This window comes from Symphalangus syndactylus, chromosome 11 (assembly GCF_028878055.3).
Source record: "Symphalangus syndactylus isolate Jambi chromosome 11, NHGRI_mSymSyn1-v2.1_pri, whole genome shotgun sequence".
NCBI classification, from domain to species: domain Eukaryota; kingdom Metazoa; phylum Chordata; class Mammalia; order Primates; family Hylobatidae; genus Symphalangus; species Symphalangus syndactylus.
Genome location: NC_072433.2, coordinates 58,999,341 through 59,013,230, shown reverse-complemented (window position 1 = coordinate 59,013,230; position 13,890 = coordinate 58,999,341). Strand labels below are relative to the sequence as shown.

At 39.1% G+C, this 13,890-nt stretch overlaps 1 protein-coding gene across 26 annotated transcripts in view; it reads left to right on the top strand.

Annotated features, from left to right (window-relative positions):
- TNRC6A (trinucleotide repeat containing adaptor 6A) overlaps positions 1-13,890 on the top strand; it is a 218,559-nt gene that overhangs the window by 161,952 nt on the left and 42,717 nt on the right. For 23 of the 26 annotated variants that reach the window (XR_010114241.1, XM_055299145.1, XM_063612042.1 and 20 more), the window contains one exon: positions 7,505-7,933. The exons of 2 other annotated variants lie outside the window; for them this stretch is intronic. Coding sequence is in view for 21 of the 24 variants with exons in the window: in XM_055299145.1 (XP_055155120.1) it covers positions 7,505-7,933 (429 nt within the window). In the remaining 3 variants the exon portion in view is untranslated. Of the gene's footprint in view, positions 1-5,477; positions 6,297-7,504; positions 7,934-13,890 lie in introns of those variants that run through there. One more of the 26 variants, XM_063612060.1, reaches the window with a different exon arrangement.

Below are 13,890 nucleotides of genomic sequence, written 5' to 3'. Positions count from 1 at the left end.
ATTCTTAAAAGTTTAACTTGTTCATTTTTGGACCAGTTAAAATTTTGTTCCCATTTCTTTAAAACTGAAATAGGTGGGTGGGGTCACAGTATGACAAAAAAAAAAAAAAAAAAAAAAAAACCCTAAAAATACAGCTCTTTACTAGATAACTATGTTTTATCCTAGCTAAATGAAACTCTTTTCCATTAAAATCTTTTTTGATATGGACCAGGGCAGTCTCATGGCTAATTAGAGAAGCTTCTCACATTAATGATCTCAGTGGCTGGACTTGTCCTGCTCTCACCATGCTGGCTGTAGGTGTTTTTTAGAGCAGAGATTTATTTAAAACTATTGATGCGTTCAGCAGCATACTAACCAGTGACCATCATTCTTACTCTTCCTCTTGATCATTCTTTCTCTTTTCTTTACTGGTTCTTCCTTATTCCACCTCTTGAATGTTGATATTCCACAGTGTTTAATCCTCAGTATTGTTCTATCTTGTTTTGTATAGATCCAGTCACTTTGTGTATGCTTGGCAATTCCTGGATTATTCATTCAACCAGCATTTGCTTTGCTTGGTTCAGGAAATGCTAGTGATAAAGTGAAGGAGAAATAAGAAAGCAGCACTTGCAGAGCACATTGACTGCATTGTAAGGGATTTGTAAGAGTTTCATCAGAATAGAGGAGGGCAATCTGGTTGTCATAACATGCTTCTAAGATATGCCCAGTCTGGGGGTGGGGGAGATTAGTTGTTTCCTAGGCAAAATGGACAAAAATATTTGCAAGAAAGGTATCAAGGCATTTTGGGCAAAAGAAATAGCATGAAAGAACGTGATATGTTTTGGGGAATTGCAAGTATTTGGTGTGGTAGAAGAGAATGCAATGAGTGTGGACATAGCAGGATATGAATCTGGAAAAAGGTAGAGAGGGGCCGTGCCAAGGAGTTTAGAAAGGAGTTCCAAAAGTGGTTTTATGATACAGATAACTTGGGGCAGGTAGATGATAGATTTTGGGATGCGTGAAAGTGGGTGGGGCAGGGATCAAGACTTGAGCCAGGCCGGCAGTCCCATTAGGAGGTTTTTGTGAGAGTGAATTGTTGAGGGCCTAAATCAATTGTTGAGTGGTGTTGGAGACACAAGATGCATTTGAATTTGAGGTAATCTGTTGGGCCTGTTGACTGACTAGATACAGGGGAATAGGGAGAAATTGAGGAAGAAATTCCTGCTTGAGTAACTACATAGATAGTTGAGCCATTACCTAAAATGAAGTTTCTCTCCCGTCACTCTGGCCGTTATGACTTATTCTTGCCTTTACTTCCCTCCTTCTGTCTGCTGCTTAAACCCATTCTTTAGGTTTTGTCATTTCTTCCTCTACAACTCTTTTCTCACCTGTATGTTGAATCTTAAATCCATATTTTCAATCCAAACTTTTTTGAACTCCAGAACCATATATTCAGTTGCATCCCGTGTGTGCATATTCTGTAGCAGTGGTTCTCGAAGTTTACCTGAGGACAGGATCCCTAGGAGGCTCACCAAAACTCTTTCATGAGATCCATGAGGTCAAATCAATTTTCATAATAACAGGAAGACTTTATTTGCCTGTTTCACTTTTATTATGAGTATGTATTGGAGTTTTCCACAGGTGACACAGTGTGGGATATCATAACAAATTGGATGCAGGCGCATATGTGATAATCCACCTGCCTTCAGTTAAGCCAGATGTTAGAGAGACTTACAGAAATGTTAAACAGTGCCATGCTTCTCACTAATTTTGTTCTGGAAAATACAATAATTTTTTAAAATGTATCTATGTTCATATGTAATGAATTTATTTTTAACTCACTTAAAATATTTGTTTAAACTTTTATTATGGTAAATGTATATGCAACACACACAAAGGAAACCTTTTGGAGTTCTCAGTGTTTCAGAGTATAAAGGACCTTGAGATCAAAACATTTGAGATGTGAGTCAGCAGACGCAGTGTGGTTAAGTGCCTTGCCACATGGTCATATAGCTAGTAAGTTGCAGAGCTGAGATTTGAATCCATCCAGTCTTTTGAACCTATGCTTCTTGTCCTGGGACAGTTTAGGTAAGATTAATATTACATGTTCCTTGAGGATACACACCCATCCACACACACCCCCTGTAAAGTTATCTGAGCCTGGTGCGTGTTGTGTTGTGTTGTGTTGTGTTGTGTTGTGTTGTGTTGTGTTGTGTTACTCATTCGTTCATTCAGGAGTTGGGGCCTTACCATGTTGCCCATGCCTGACTTGAACTTTTTGGCTCAAGCGATCCTCCTGCCTCAGGACTACAGGCGTGTGCTGCTGTGCCTGGCTTTTTTGTTTTTGTATTCCTGGTGTGTTTTGGAGGGATAAATCTTGGGAGACCCTTTCAGAGTTTCTGCTGTTATACTGTAGGACCTTCTATTCCTCTGTAAGCTTATTTTGGTAAATTATATTTGATAAAGCAGAGTTTGAAAAACTACAGTCTGCAAGTGAAATCTGGCCCACTGCCTGCTTTTGCATATGCAGTGTTATGGAATATAGTCACATCTATTTGTTTGCATTTACCTGTTGTCTATGACTGCTCTGGTGCTACACTGGCAGAGTTGAGTAGTTGTCACAGATTCTGTGGTCTGCAAAGCCCAAAATATTTACTCTCTCATCTTTACAGAAAGAACTTGCCAACCCCTGTTGTACAACATAGTTCAATTTAGTTGGGTTTTGTTTTACTGGGATAGATTGTATATAGTATTTTCTTGTCTTTTGATAATCTCCACGTTTGAATTTGTGTCTTTTTCATTCCCAGTGCTATTTATATCTCTTGTTTTTATTCCCATTGTTTGGGATGACCAAAATTTAGCCTGACTTATTGGTAACAGTGTTATGTTGGTGCTCCATCTTTTACTGTGCTCTGCAATAATTTAAATGCGATTAGATTTAGAGATACATGTTTCTTTTTCTTTTTCTTTTTTCTTTTTTTGAAACAAGGTCTTGCGGGAGGCAGACAGAGGTTGCAGTGAGCCAAGATCGCGCCATTGCGCTCCAGCCTGGGCAACAAGTGCGAAACCCTGTCTAAAAAAAAAAAAAAAAACCACTATTAAAGGCCATGTGCAGTGGCTCCCAGCACTTTGGGAGGCCAAGGCAGGAGGATCACCTGAGATCAGGAGTCCAAGACCAGCCTAGCCAATAGCAAAACCCCATCTCTATTAAAAATAGAAAAATTACCCAGGGCTGGTGGCACACACCTGTAATTCCAGCTTCTCCTCAGGCTGAGGCATGAGAATCACTTGAACCGGGGAGGTGGAGGTTGTAGTAAGCCAAGGTTGCACCACAGCACTCCAGCCTGAACGAGACTCTTGTCTCCAAAAACAAGTATACACTAGTGAAAAAGAAAAAGTATGGTAGTATTCATCAGGGAAATTATCTGATCCTGATGGACACTTTCATAAATTTATCTTATTTCTTCTATGTAAACTAGTTAATCTATTTAGATTTCCTGCCTCTTCTATGGTCAGTGTTAAATTACTCCCTCCTCCAGCTTTTCAAACTATTTATAGACTTGAACATAAATATATTAATTGCAGAAGGTTATTTTTTTCCATTTTCATTTTTTTAAATAAAGTTATTCTTTTTCATAGAAGCATGCCTTGGATTATATAGATTTACTTTAAAAGTTATTGATCTCTCTTTTATATTTACTAATTCCATCTTTCTATTTCCTTTACTTTAGTGTGTGCAGGTGTTTTCCCCCTTCTTGAGTTGGATGCATTATGTTCTTGTTGGAAATAAGGCTATGAATTTTTTTTTTGTGCACTGGTTTAGCTGGATCTTAAAATGTATTGTATGCAGTGTTTTCAGTATTATTTTCTGATAACCCTGTAATTTAGTGTTTATTTCTTCTTCATCTTGAAATGTGCTTTTTTCTTCTTTTTCTTTTCTGTTTTTAGCTGCAAAATTTGTGTTATGCAGTTGAAATTTATTTAAGGCAGATTTTTATTTGCTAGTTTTATCATTTTAGTGACTGCATTGATTGCATTGTAATCCAGAAATAGCCACTGTATTATTTCTAGCCTTTGCAATTTATTGATGTTTTCTTTGCTGCTGTATGGCATGTATGTGCGTGTGTGTGTGCACACGTGTACGTGCATGCATGCATGTTAACCTATGATTGTTTCATGGGTATTTGTCAAAAAGATGTTACCTGTTTTCAAGATACATGGTTTTGCTTTTTTCCAGTTTTCTCTGTCTCCATTTATTTTACATGTTTTGGTATTATGAGGCTTGGCATATAAAAGTACTTAATTGCTCGTATCTTTTTAGTTGTTTCTTTTATTATGAATATGAAATTTGTCTTATCCTTTATAATGCTTTTCTCTTTGAATTTTGTCTGTTATCAATATTGTTTTCATTTTAATTTTCTTAGCCTTTCTTGGTTGTGTATCTTCCTCTCTACTTTTTTTTTTTTTAACCTTGCTGCATTGTTTTGTTTTAGGAGTGCTTTTTGCAAAGTATATTAAGTTTGTTTTTCCTTTCTTAGTTTAAGAGGCTTTATCTTTTAACAAGTGAACTTAACCCATTCACATTTATTGTGACACAGATATTTGAGGGCCTCTATTTAGCATCCTAGTTTGCATTAACCAGAACTTTGAAATTTTTTAAAATTCCATTTTCCATGTCCATTGAATAGATGAAGTTTTCTAATTTTCCTTTTTCCCCCCTTCCAATGGTTTGGGTGATTATGAACATAATTAACTTAACATTTTAACTACACATACACCATAGCCAGTGTTAGTATTGGTATTTGTTACCTAGCAACCCCCACCTATGTTCACTGTTTACTCCTTCTGCACTCATTACTTCTATGTCTTATTTTGTATCTAAGATTGTACTTCAGATTAGCTTCATTTAATAATCAGTAGTTACATTGTCTTGATGTCTTTACTGGTTTTAATGAAGTTTTCTGGCCCCAGAAATGAATACCTGTCTCAGCTTTGTATTCCACGTGGTACTTTACTGATCAGAAGTACAGCAGTTACTTGAGTTCATGCCTTCATATAGATCATTCAGTTTTTGTATATAGGTTATCTTCTGGTTCTTTGATAAATAAAAAGCATCTTCCTGCTCCTTTCTCACACACCTTGTTTGGACCTAAAATTGTCACTTTTTTTTTTTAATGTTTAGATTTTTAAAGTAATGAAGTGGCAACAAACCTGTATTACAGCAGCAGGTAGCTGCCACCGTAAGTTGATATTCAGTTGCCAAATGCCACGCTGAGTCCAGTACTAAGCATGTAAAAGCTGAGTCAGCATTTTTATGTTCCTTATATGTTACATATACAGTTGTCCCTTGGTATCTGTGATGCATTGGTTCCAGGACCCCCAACAGATACCAAAATTCATGGATGTTCAAGTCCCTTATATAAAATGGTGTAGTATTTGCATATAACCTAGACACATTCTTCTATATACTTTGAATCATCTCTAGACTGCTTATAATACTAAATATAATGTAAATGCTGTGTAAATAGTTGCATTGGTTTTTATTTGTATTTTTATTTTTGGTTTGTTTGTTTGCTTAGTATTTTTGATCCATGATTGGTTGAATCTGTGGGTGGGGCACACATGGATGTGGAGGGCTGCCTGTACTTTTTCTTCCTTAGGTTTCAGAGGTACTTTAGAATATTCTAGTGCCATATTGTCCTCATGAAGTGTTTTTGATAGCCAGTATCTGCTTATTACTGCATGAGGCACACAAAGGAATATACATTATTGTTACGTATTAGAAGCATTATATTGTCTGGGAGACAAAATTTTCACCCATAATTAAGACTAGAAAGCACTTTGCCCCAATTATCAGTAAGAGACTCGTCAGTGAGCGTCAAGAATGGAAAGGATTATAAATAGTAGATGGAATGTTTGTAATTTTTCACTGTAATTCTTCCTGAACTACAATTTGTATTACTTTAGAAAAATTGAAGTCACATTGAAAAACAATAAGAGGACAAGATCTTATATTATATTAAAAAAGTATTAATGACACAGACAAAATTTACCAGATGTTCAGAGAAGGAAGAAAATGGGGAGATCAGTTTGTTAGGTGAAGGGAGGCTAGAGCTGAGAGTGGGGAAGAGGAAGTTGGTAGCTATTGTACACTCAGGTGACCAAGGCTTTAGTGACATTGTCGTATATATTGTAGGCATTTGATAAAGATTTCTTTTGGACACAGTAATAACTTCACTTCTGTTTACTGAGTGGTTACAACACACTGGGCACTTGACCAAGACTGTTCCTACTTTACAGAGGAGAAAGACACAGAGGTAACTCAGATGGTGAATGGTGGGCTGTTTTAATTCCAGGGTGGGAGCTCTTAACCCTTAAATGGAGATTTTTCTCTGAGTGTCCTCACCAGTAACATCGGGATGTTTCACTTCACTTATCTGACAGTGGTATCTGTGAGGATACATTAAAAGATTTCATAGAAACATTCAACTGCTACCCAAGTATAAGGTGGTATTGTGTCAGTCATTAACGAATAGCCACTGTTTATATAGCCTTATGTTCTGTGTTTTATAAACATGAAGACATTTAACCTTAGGATAGCTCTGCAAGGTGTAGGTACTATCTCCATTTTACCGAGAAAACAGCAGGCTCAGTTAGGTTTATACAACTTGCCCAAAGACACAAAGCTTGTAAAGGCAGGGCTGGAGTTGAAACCTGGCACCAAAAGCTCATACACCATGCATCTCTGTACTTCTCCAACTGGGTTTACTTACACTGGCTTAAGGCATTTCCATCCATTTTATTTCTCTCTTTCCACTCTTTTATGAGTCAAAAATTTCACTATTTGCAGTTTCCGATTTATTTTTCAGATTTAAGATAGAGCGTCCAGATTATTTATCTCATTTTGATTCATCTCATAGATATGTTATCTTTGTCTTTAGTTCCATGTTCTGAGTTTATCTTATATGATTCAGATTTTACATTTTTAGCAAAGACAGACATTGTTAACTTAGCCTTTTTGTAAGAAAACCAGCAGGTTGTTTTCTAACCTTGTGTTGTTCATGTGTTGTCTTCCAAAGATGAAAAATAGAGACCAAACACATTAACAATGAGGCAGAATAAGAACAGTTGCCAAGGAATAGAGGATTCTCTTAGGACTACTGAAAATTGATTGGCCACATTTGTTCTTTGAGTCATTGTGAGTTCCCTGGTTTTGTAATGATCCGATGGTGATGTCTTTGACCAGAGTGTAATGTGGGAAAAGAGATAGTGAACATGAGTTGTTGTCTTGGCCAAAGGTCCCTGGGCCCTTATTGGATAGGTAGTTAGCAGAAGTGAAATTTGACTCTTGGCAGTGACATCTCCTAACAAAATTTGAGCCTGTAAATGAGGATATCCCTGCTCACAGAAAGCTTCTAGTTTTTTTAGGATTATTTTTCTAAGTGCCTTTGAATTTAGATGGCTTACTTTGGAGGTGCACTTTACTGGCTAATCTTTTCCACCCCTTTTCTTTTGTTGGGATTAGTGCCAGAACAGATAAAGCCCAGTGTAAGCCAGCCTCAGCCTGCCAACTCTAATAACGGCACTTCCACAGCAACCAGCACTAATAATAATGCCAAGCGAGCTACAGCCAACAATCAGCAGCCACAGCAGCAGCAGCCACAGCAGCAGCCACAGCAGCAGCAGCAACAACAGCAGCAGCCGCAGCAGCAGCCGCCGCAGCAGCAGCCACAGCAGCAGCCACAGGCCTTGCCTCGGTATCCTCGTGAAGTACCTCCACGATTTCGCCACCAGGAACACAAACAGCTTCTAAAGAGGGGTCAGCATTTTCCTGTTATAGCAGCAAACCTTGGATCTGCTGTTAAAGTGTTAAACAGCCAGTCAGAAAGCAGTGCTTTAACAAATCAACAGCCACAAAATAACGGAGAGGTGCAGAACAGCAAAAACCAGTCAGGTGAGAGAAGGCATTTCTTACGAGACTCACACCTTATCATCATTAGCTGTATAGCAAGTTGATAAATTCGTAGCTTTTTGGTGATGTATTTGTATTCATCAGTATCTGGGCTTTAATATAAGAGTTCTTTATAGGGAGTTATGCATGGGGAACCTTAGAATATTTCCTGTAAGTTACCTACTTTAAAATGATTAATTACTGATTCTCCGTTCAGGTTCTGCCCATTTTAATAAGGAGCTTATAACTAAAGTTGACTATAAGACTATAGGTAAAATGGAGCACCCTTCCCCCCAGGCCATGTGCTGAGCAGTTATACATATTATTGCATTTAATCTTCAACAACGTTGTGAGACTGAGTTCTTACCTCCACTTTCAGTAGAGGCAGCTGACACACCAAGACATTAAATAACTTGCCCAAGCTCATTCAGTTACCACATGCCACAAAAAGACTGGCACTCATGGAAATTATATTCAAACAGAGGAAATGCATTCAGTTATTTGCCTCAGAGTAGCTTCTCTGAGCTTGGTAGTGATTGTGAGGCAGAAAATAAATCTAATATGTGATTACAAGTTTTCTCAAAGCCCAGTTTGTTTCAACATGTTCTGGAAAGTTTTGATGGTCTGTTAGTCTGTCCATCCATTCATTTATCCAACTATTTTAAAGCTTTACCACAAGCCAGATAGAGAATTAGGTGCTAGGGTTGAGGGGGAATCAAGGTACCCATACAAGAACACACTTCTAGAGGCAGTATAGCATACTGATAAAGAAGGAAGTCTAGAATCAGATAGACTGGGGCCTTACATCTTGGCACCCCCATATTCCAGTGTGTGTGACCTTGAGCAGGTTACTTAATTGCTTCATGTGCCTGAGCAGTCTTTCCTAACTGTCCCAGGTAGTTACTCACTTTCTACACCTGTGCTCTCTTTTATATACCAAGAACTACTCTGTACGTTGTAATATATTATGGTATTTTACAGTGAATAAGTAGCAGATCCTGGACTCACATCAAGATCTGTCTGACTCCAAAGCTATGCTTGTAACCACCATGCTGTGCTTTGGCAACATACAGGATGTGATTGGTAATGAGGCAGAGGACACAAATGTGAGTTTTCTAGCATAGGCACATTGGAAAAGGATACAAATTTAAGGATACAAATTTAAGTCGTTAAGTTGGAAAGGATACAAATTTAAGTCATTGTCCTGAGCTAATATTTACTCCCTAATTTCCTAGCACCTTATTACCTGTGTGAGCGTGGCCACATAACACATCTGACCTTGTTTGCTAATCTTTAAAACAGTAGTACCCAACCCTATAAGGTTGCTATGTTGACTTAATTACATGGCATGTTATTAAAGGAACTCGCTTAATGCCTGATATCTAGGTGCCAAATAAATTATCTTCCTAATAACTCTTATAGAAGGACCTGTACTTTTCAAGAAGAGTTTGGTTTAGACATACTAGATTTAATGCCAAGTAGTAGGCAATTAGTCATTTGAAGTTCATGTGGGAAGTCAGATTGGAAGCAAATGTACTGGTCATCAGCATAATGAAAAATGCCATTAAAAACTTTGGGAGAGGTTATACAACAAATGATGGATTACCTGCTGTGAGCTAAGCAAGGTGGAATGGTACTGAACAAAACAGTGAAGTGGGATAGTATATTTAGCAAATATGTCAAATATGCCTTTTCACTTGGGGAAATGAAAGGAACCTGTTTTTGGAATGGAAACAACAGGAGTGTAAGAATCTTGCTTCTCAAAAATAACTATGAGTCAAAAATATCAAAAGTGTTACAGGTGTGGGTTCAGATGAGAAGAAGGCCTCAGGTGTGGGCATAGGAAGAAGTCTTCAAAAAGAGGCTGAGAAGGAAAAACATCGTGCCTATTTCTAAAAGAATTTTACCAGGGTGGACTGCATTGATGTGGAGGCTAAGGTGGAAGTGAGGAGGGTGCAGCAATCTGACTGAAGCCTGGATTCAATCTCAAAAAACAACTAGAAAATGCAGATGATGAAGCCAAGGCATTCCAAAGAAGAGCCAGATTTGTACTTTTGTCTCTTAAAAAATATATGAATCCCCACTTAACAGCATATTTTACGTATTTACATTAAAACATCTTTCTAGGTGTTACTAGGATTGGTAATAGAAACTTTAGCTTGCAAAATAGACCAGGAGAGTCAGTGAAGGCCTCTTATGAGTTAGGTATATCCAGCTCCTACCAAGTTATTAATATTAATAACGATACAGTGGCTAATCCTTATGGGGTGCTTACTGTGCCCACACACTACTAACTCATTTAATACTTCTTTTACAGAGTAGATAGTATCATTTCCATTTTACAGATTAGGAAGTAGCCTAGAGGCCAGTGAAGAACAAGGTACTAGATAGTATGAACAGCGTGCACAGTAGCCCAGAAACACAAACATTCTTTGTTGTGAACTACATGTAGTTCAGAATTGGGGGAACATAATGTTGGCTTGGTTTTTTGTTTTGCTTTGTTTGATCTATTTGTATTTGGCTTTTTTACATTCTCATTTTTAATTTTTTTAGAATCCTTTGCTAGTCAAACTAGACAACTCTGCAGACCAGCCCTGGGCTGCCAGTTTAGGGCTGTGCCTCAGACACTTATTGATGGTTTAAATTGAGACTTGAGACCTCGTTTTTGCAGATGACCACTTAGACCCCAAAGGGGTGAAATAACTCTTGAATATGGGGGCCCACAAACCATGTAATGAAAGTGAAGGCCTTGGGGGGACCACTAGGCTCAACAGGAGCAATATCGTTCTTATAGGTCAAAGTGTTCTATCCTATTTTTTATCCACCTGACATGATCCATACAGAAAAGTTAAGAAGACTAATGTAGTGAACACTCATATACCCTCCACCCAAAACTGGTGGTGGTTAACATTGTCCCATCTTGACTTGATACACCTCTTTCTCTCTCTCATATATGCATGCATGTGCACATTGTTGTTGAACCACTTAAAAGTAAGTATGCAAACATTATGACACTTCAACTTTAATACTTCCACAGGTAATTATCCTAAGAATAAGCGTAGTCTCCTATACAACCACAATACCATTATCACCCATAAGTAAAAGAACAACGTCTTCTAATAGTTTATATCCACACTTTTGCTAGTTGTCCCAAGAATGTATTGCCTGCTTGTTTGTTCACAGTATGTTAGCGTTTATATAAAATATAAAGCATATAGAACACTATGTATTGCTTAGGGGATGAATTCAAATGTAGTAAGATACAAAGATTTACATGAGTGATTACCACTGGTATACCCACTGGGGAAGGAAAGAGAGAATACCTACGAGTTTTTCCTGCCATATTAGTAATGTATTTCTTAAGGTGTATGGGTGTATTTTATATTACTCTTCTATGGCCTTTTCTGTGTTTGAAATAGTTATTTTTTTAAAGAAAAAGACATTTGAGGCATAATGGTGAATGACCAATAATTGGGATGTTTTAACCAAAAGTGTTAACATTAAAGTTTCTGGAGATGTTTAAAGGTTAAAATGCTATCCATCCCCATCCATCTGTGCTCTTGCATTGGGCTTTTAGCACGGTGTACATCCTTGCTGTCTTGCAACTTCTACTACTTGCTTGCAACTTGCACCTTCCCCTTGGATGATAAACAAACTCAGATCTTCTCTATCCTTAAAAAAAATTTTGTTAAGCCTCCATACTCTTTTTTTTTTTTTTTTTTTTTTTTGGAGGAGACAGGGTCTCACTTTGTCACCCAGGCTGGAGTGCAGTGGCATGAACACGGCTCACTACAGCCTCAACCTCCCAGCTCAAGTAATCCTCCCACCTCAGTGAGTCTCCCTGAGTAGCTGGGACTACAGGCGTTCACCACCACGCCTGGCTAATTTTTGTGTTTTGTAGAGATGGGGTTTTGCCATGTTGCCCAGGCTGGTCTTGAACTCCTGAGCTCAAGCTATCTGCCTGCCTTGGCCTCCCAAATTGCTGGGATTACAGGCCTGAGCCAGCACACCTGGCAAAATCCCCATACTCTTTTGAGGCTATTACAGAATTTCTCCCTCCCCCCTTTCAGTGTTATTGAAGGAATAGTCTGTACTTGCAGTCTTTAATATATTACATCAGTCTCTCATAATCTGGCTTCTGCTCGCTTGACTAAAATAACTCTATTGCTGAAGTCACTGATCTTCTGAATGTCAAATGCAAACCTTTTTTTTCCCTCCCAAGGCTTTGTTTCAGATCTCCCCACATTTTAGGTCCTCTTCTGAAAGTCTTCAGCTGACGTTGGGCCCCTCAAAACTCAGTATGTCCAAACTTGAACTCTTTGTGTTGCCCCTGTACCACTTCCTCCTTCTGCGTTCCTTTGCTCAAATAGTTGCCGCCCCCATTCATCCAGTCACCCGTGTAGAAACCTTGAAATCATGCTTTACTTTTCCCTCTCCTGTATGTCTCACAGGCCAGTGGATTACTGTACTCTGCTGATTTTAATTCTTTTTTTTTTTTTTTTGAGGTGGAGTCACGCTGTTGCCCAGACTGGAGTGCAGTGGCACGATCTTGGCTCACTGCAAGCTCTGCTTCCCAGGTTCACACCATTCTCCTGTCTCAGCCTCCCGAGTAGCTGGGACTACAGGTGCCCGCCACCACGCCCAGCTAATTTTTTGTATTTTTAGTTGAGATGGGGTTTCACCGTGTTAGCCAGGATGGTCTCCATCTCCTGACCTTGTGATCCGCCTGCCTCGGCCTCCCAAAGTGCTGGGATTACAGGCGTGAGCCACCACGCCCGGCCAGTTTTAACTCTTAAATACCTCGCACTTTTCCCGTCTCCCCTTGATACTGCCACCAGTTGCCCTGGTTGAGGTGTTCACCATCTGGTCTAGAGCAACATCCCCAAGGATGGATGTCTTTTATATCCATCTCCCTACCACTTTCACCCCATCTCTCAAACCGGAAGCCAGTCATGATTCATGCATTGCATTTGGTTGTGATCTTGCATTTGTCTTCTTTATTCTGGAACAGAGATCTGGGCCTATTTTAGTCCAGCTTTATTGGGAGGTACCCACACCCATTCATTTACATATCGTCTGTGGGCTGCTTTCAAGCTACAATGGCAAAGTTAAATAGTTTTCACAGACCATCTGGCTCGCAAGGCCTAAAATGTTTAACCGGACCTGTATAGAGCAAGTTTGCCAACCCCTGAACCAAAGGCAAGAATAACCAGATGAGACATTTTGAATTTTGTACGTAAGAGTGATTTGAGGCCGGGCGTGGTGGCTCATGCCTGTAATCCCAGTACTTTGGGAGGCTGAGGTGGGCAGATCACGAGGTCAGGAGATCGAGACCATCCTGGCTAACGGGGTGAAACCCCGTCTCTACTAAAAATACAAAAACAAAATTAGCCAGGCGTGGTGGCGGGCGCCTGTAGTCCCAGCTACTTGGGAGGCTGAGGCAGGGAACCCGGGAGGCGGAGCTCACAGGAGCCGAGATCGCACCACTGCACTCCAGCCTGGGCGACAGAGCGAGACTCCATCTGAAAAAAAAAAAAAAAAAAAAAAAACAGTGATTTAAAATTGTACATCTAAGGTTCTCTCGTATTCCCAATGGTACCATCTCTCTCATACTCCTTGGAAACATTGTAAAACATAAATATTATTTACTTTTGAAGCTCTTCCCTTTCTGGCAAAATTGAAAGTCTTTAAGACAGAAAATAAATATTTAACTGTTTCATTTGTTAGATGCTGTATATTTAAAAGAAAAATATTTGAAGGTCCGTGGATCTAAATTCTTCCTGAATAAGTGATGCTGTTTCTTTTCTTTTTTCTTTCTTTCTTTTTTTTTTTTTTTTGAAACAGTCTCGCTCAGTCGCCCAGGCTGGAGTGCAGTGGCACGATCTCAGCTCACTGCAACCTCCGCCTCCTGGGTTCAAGCAATTCTCCTGCTTCAGCCTCCTGAGTAGCTGAGATTACAA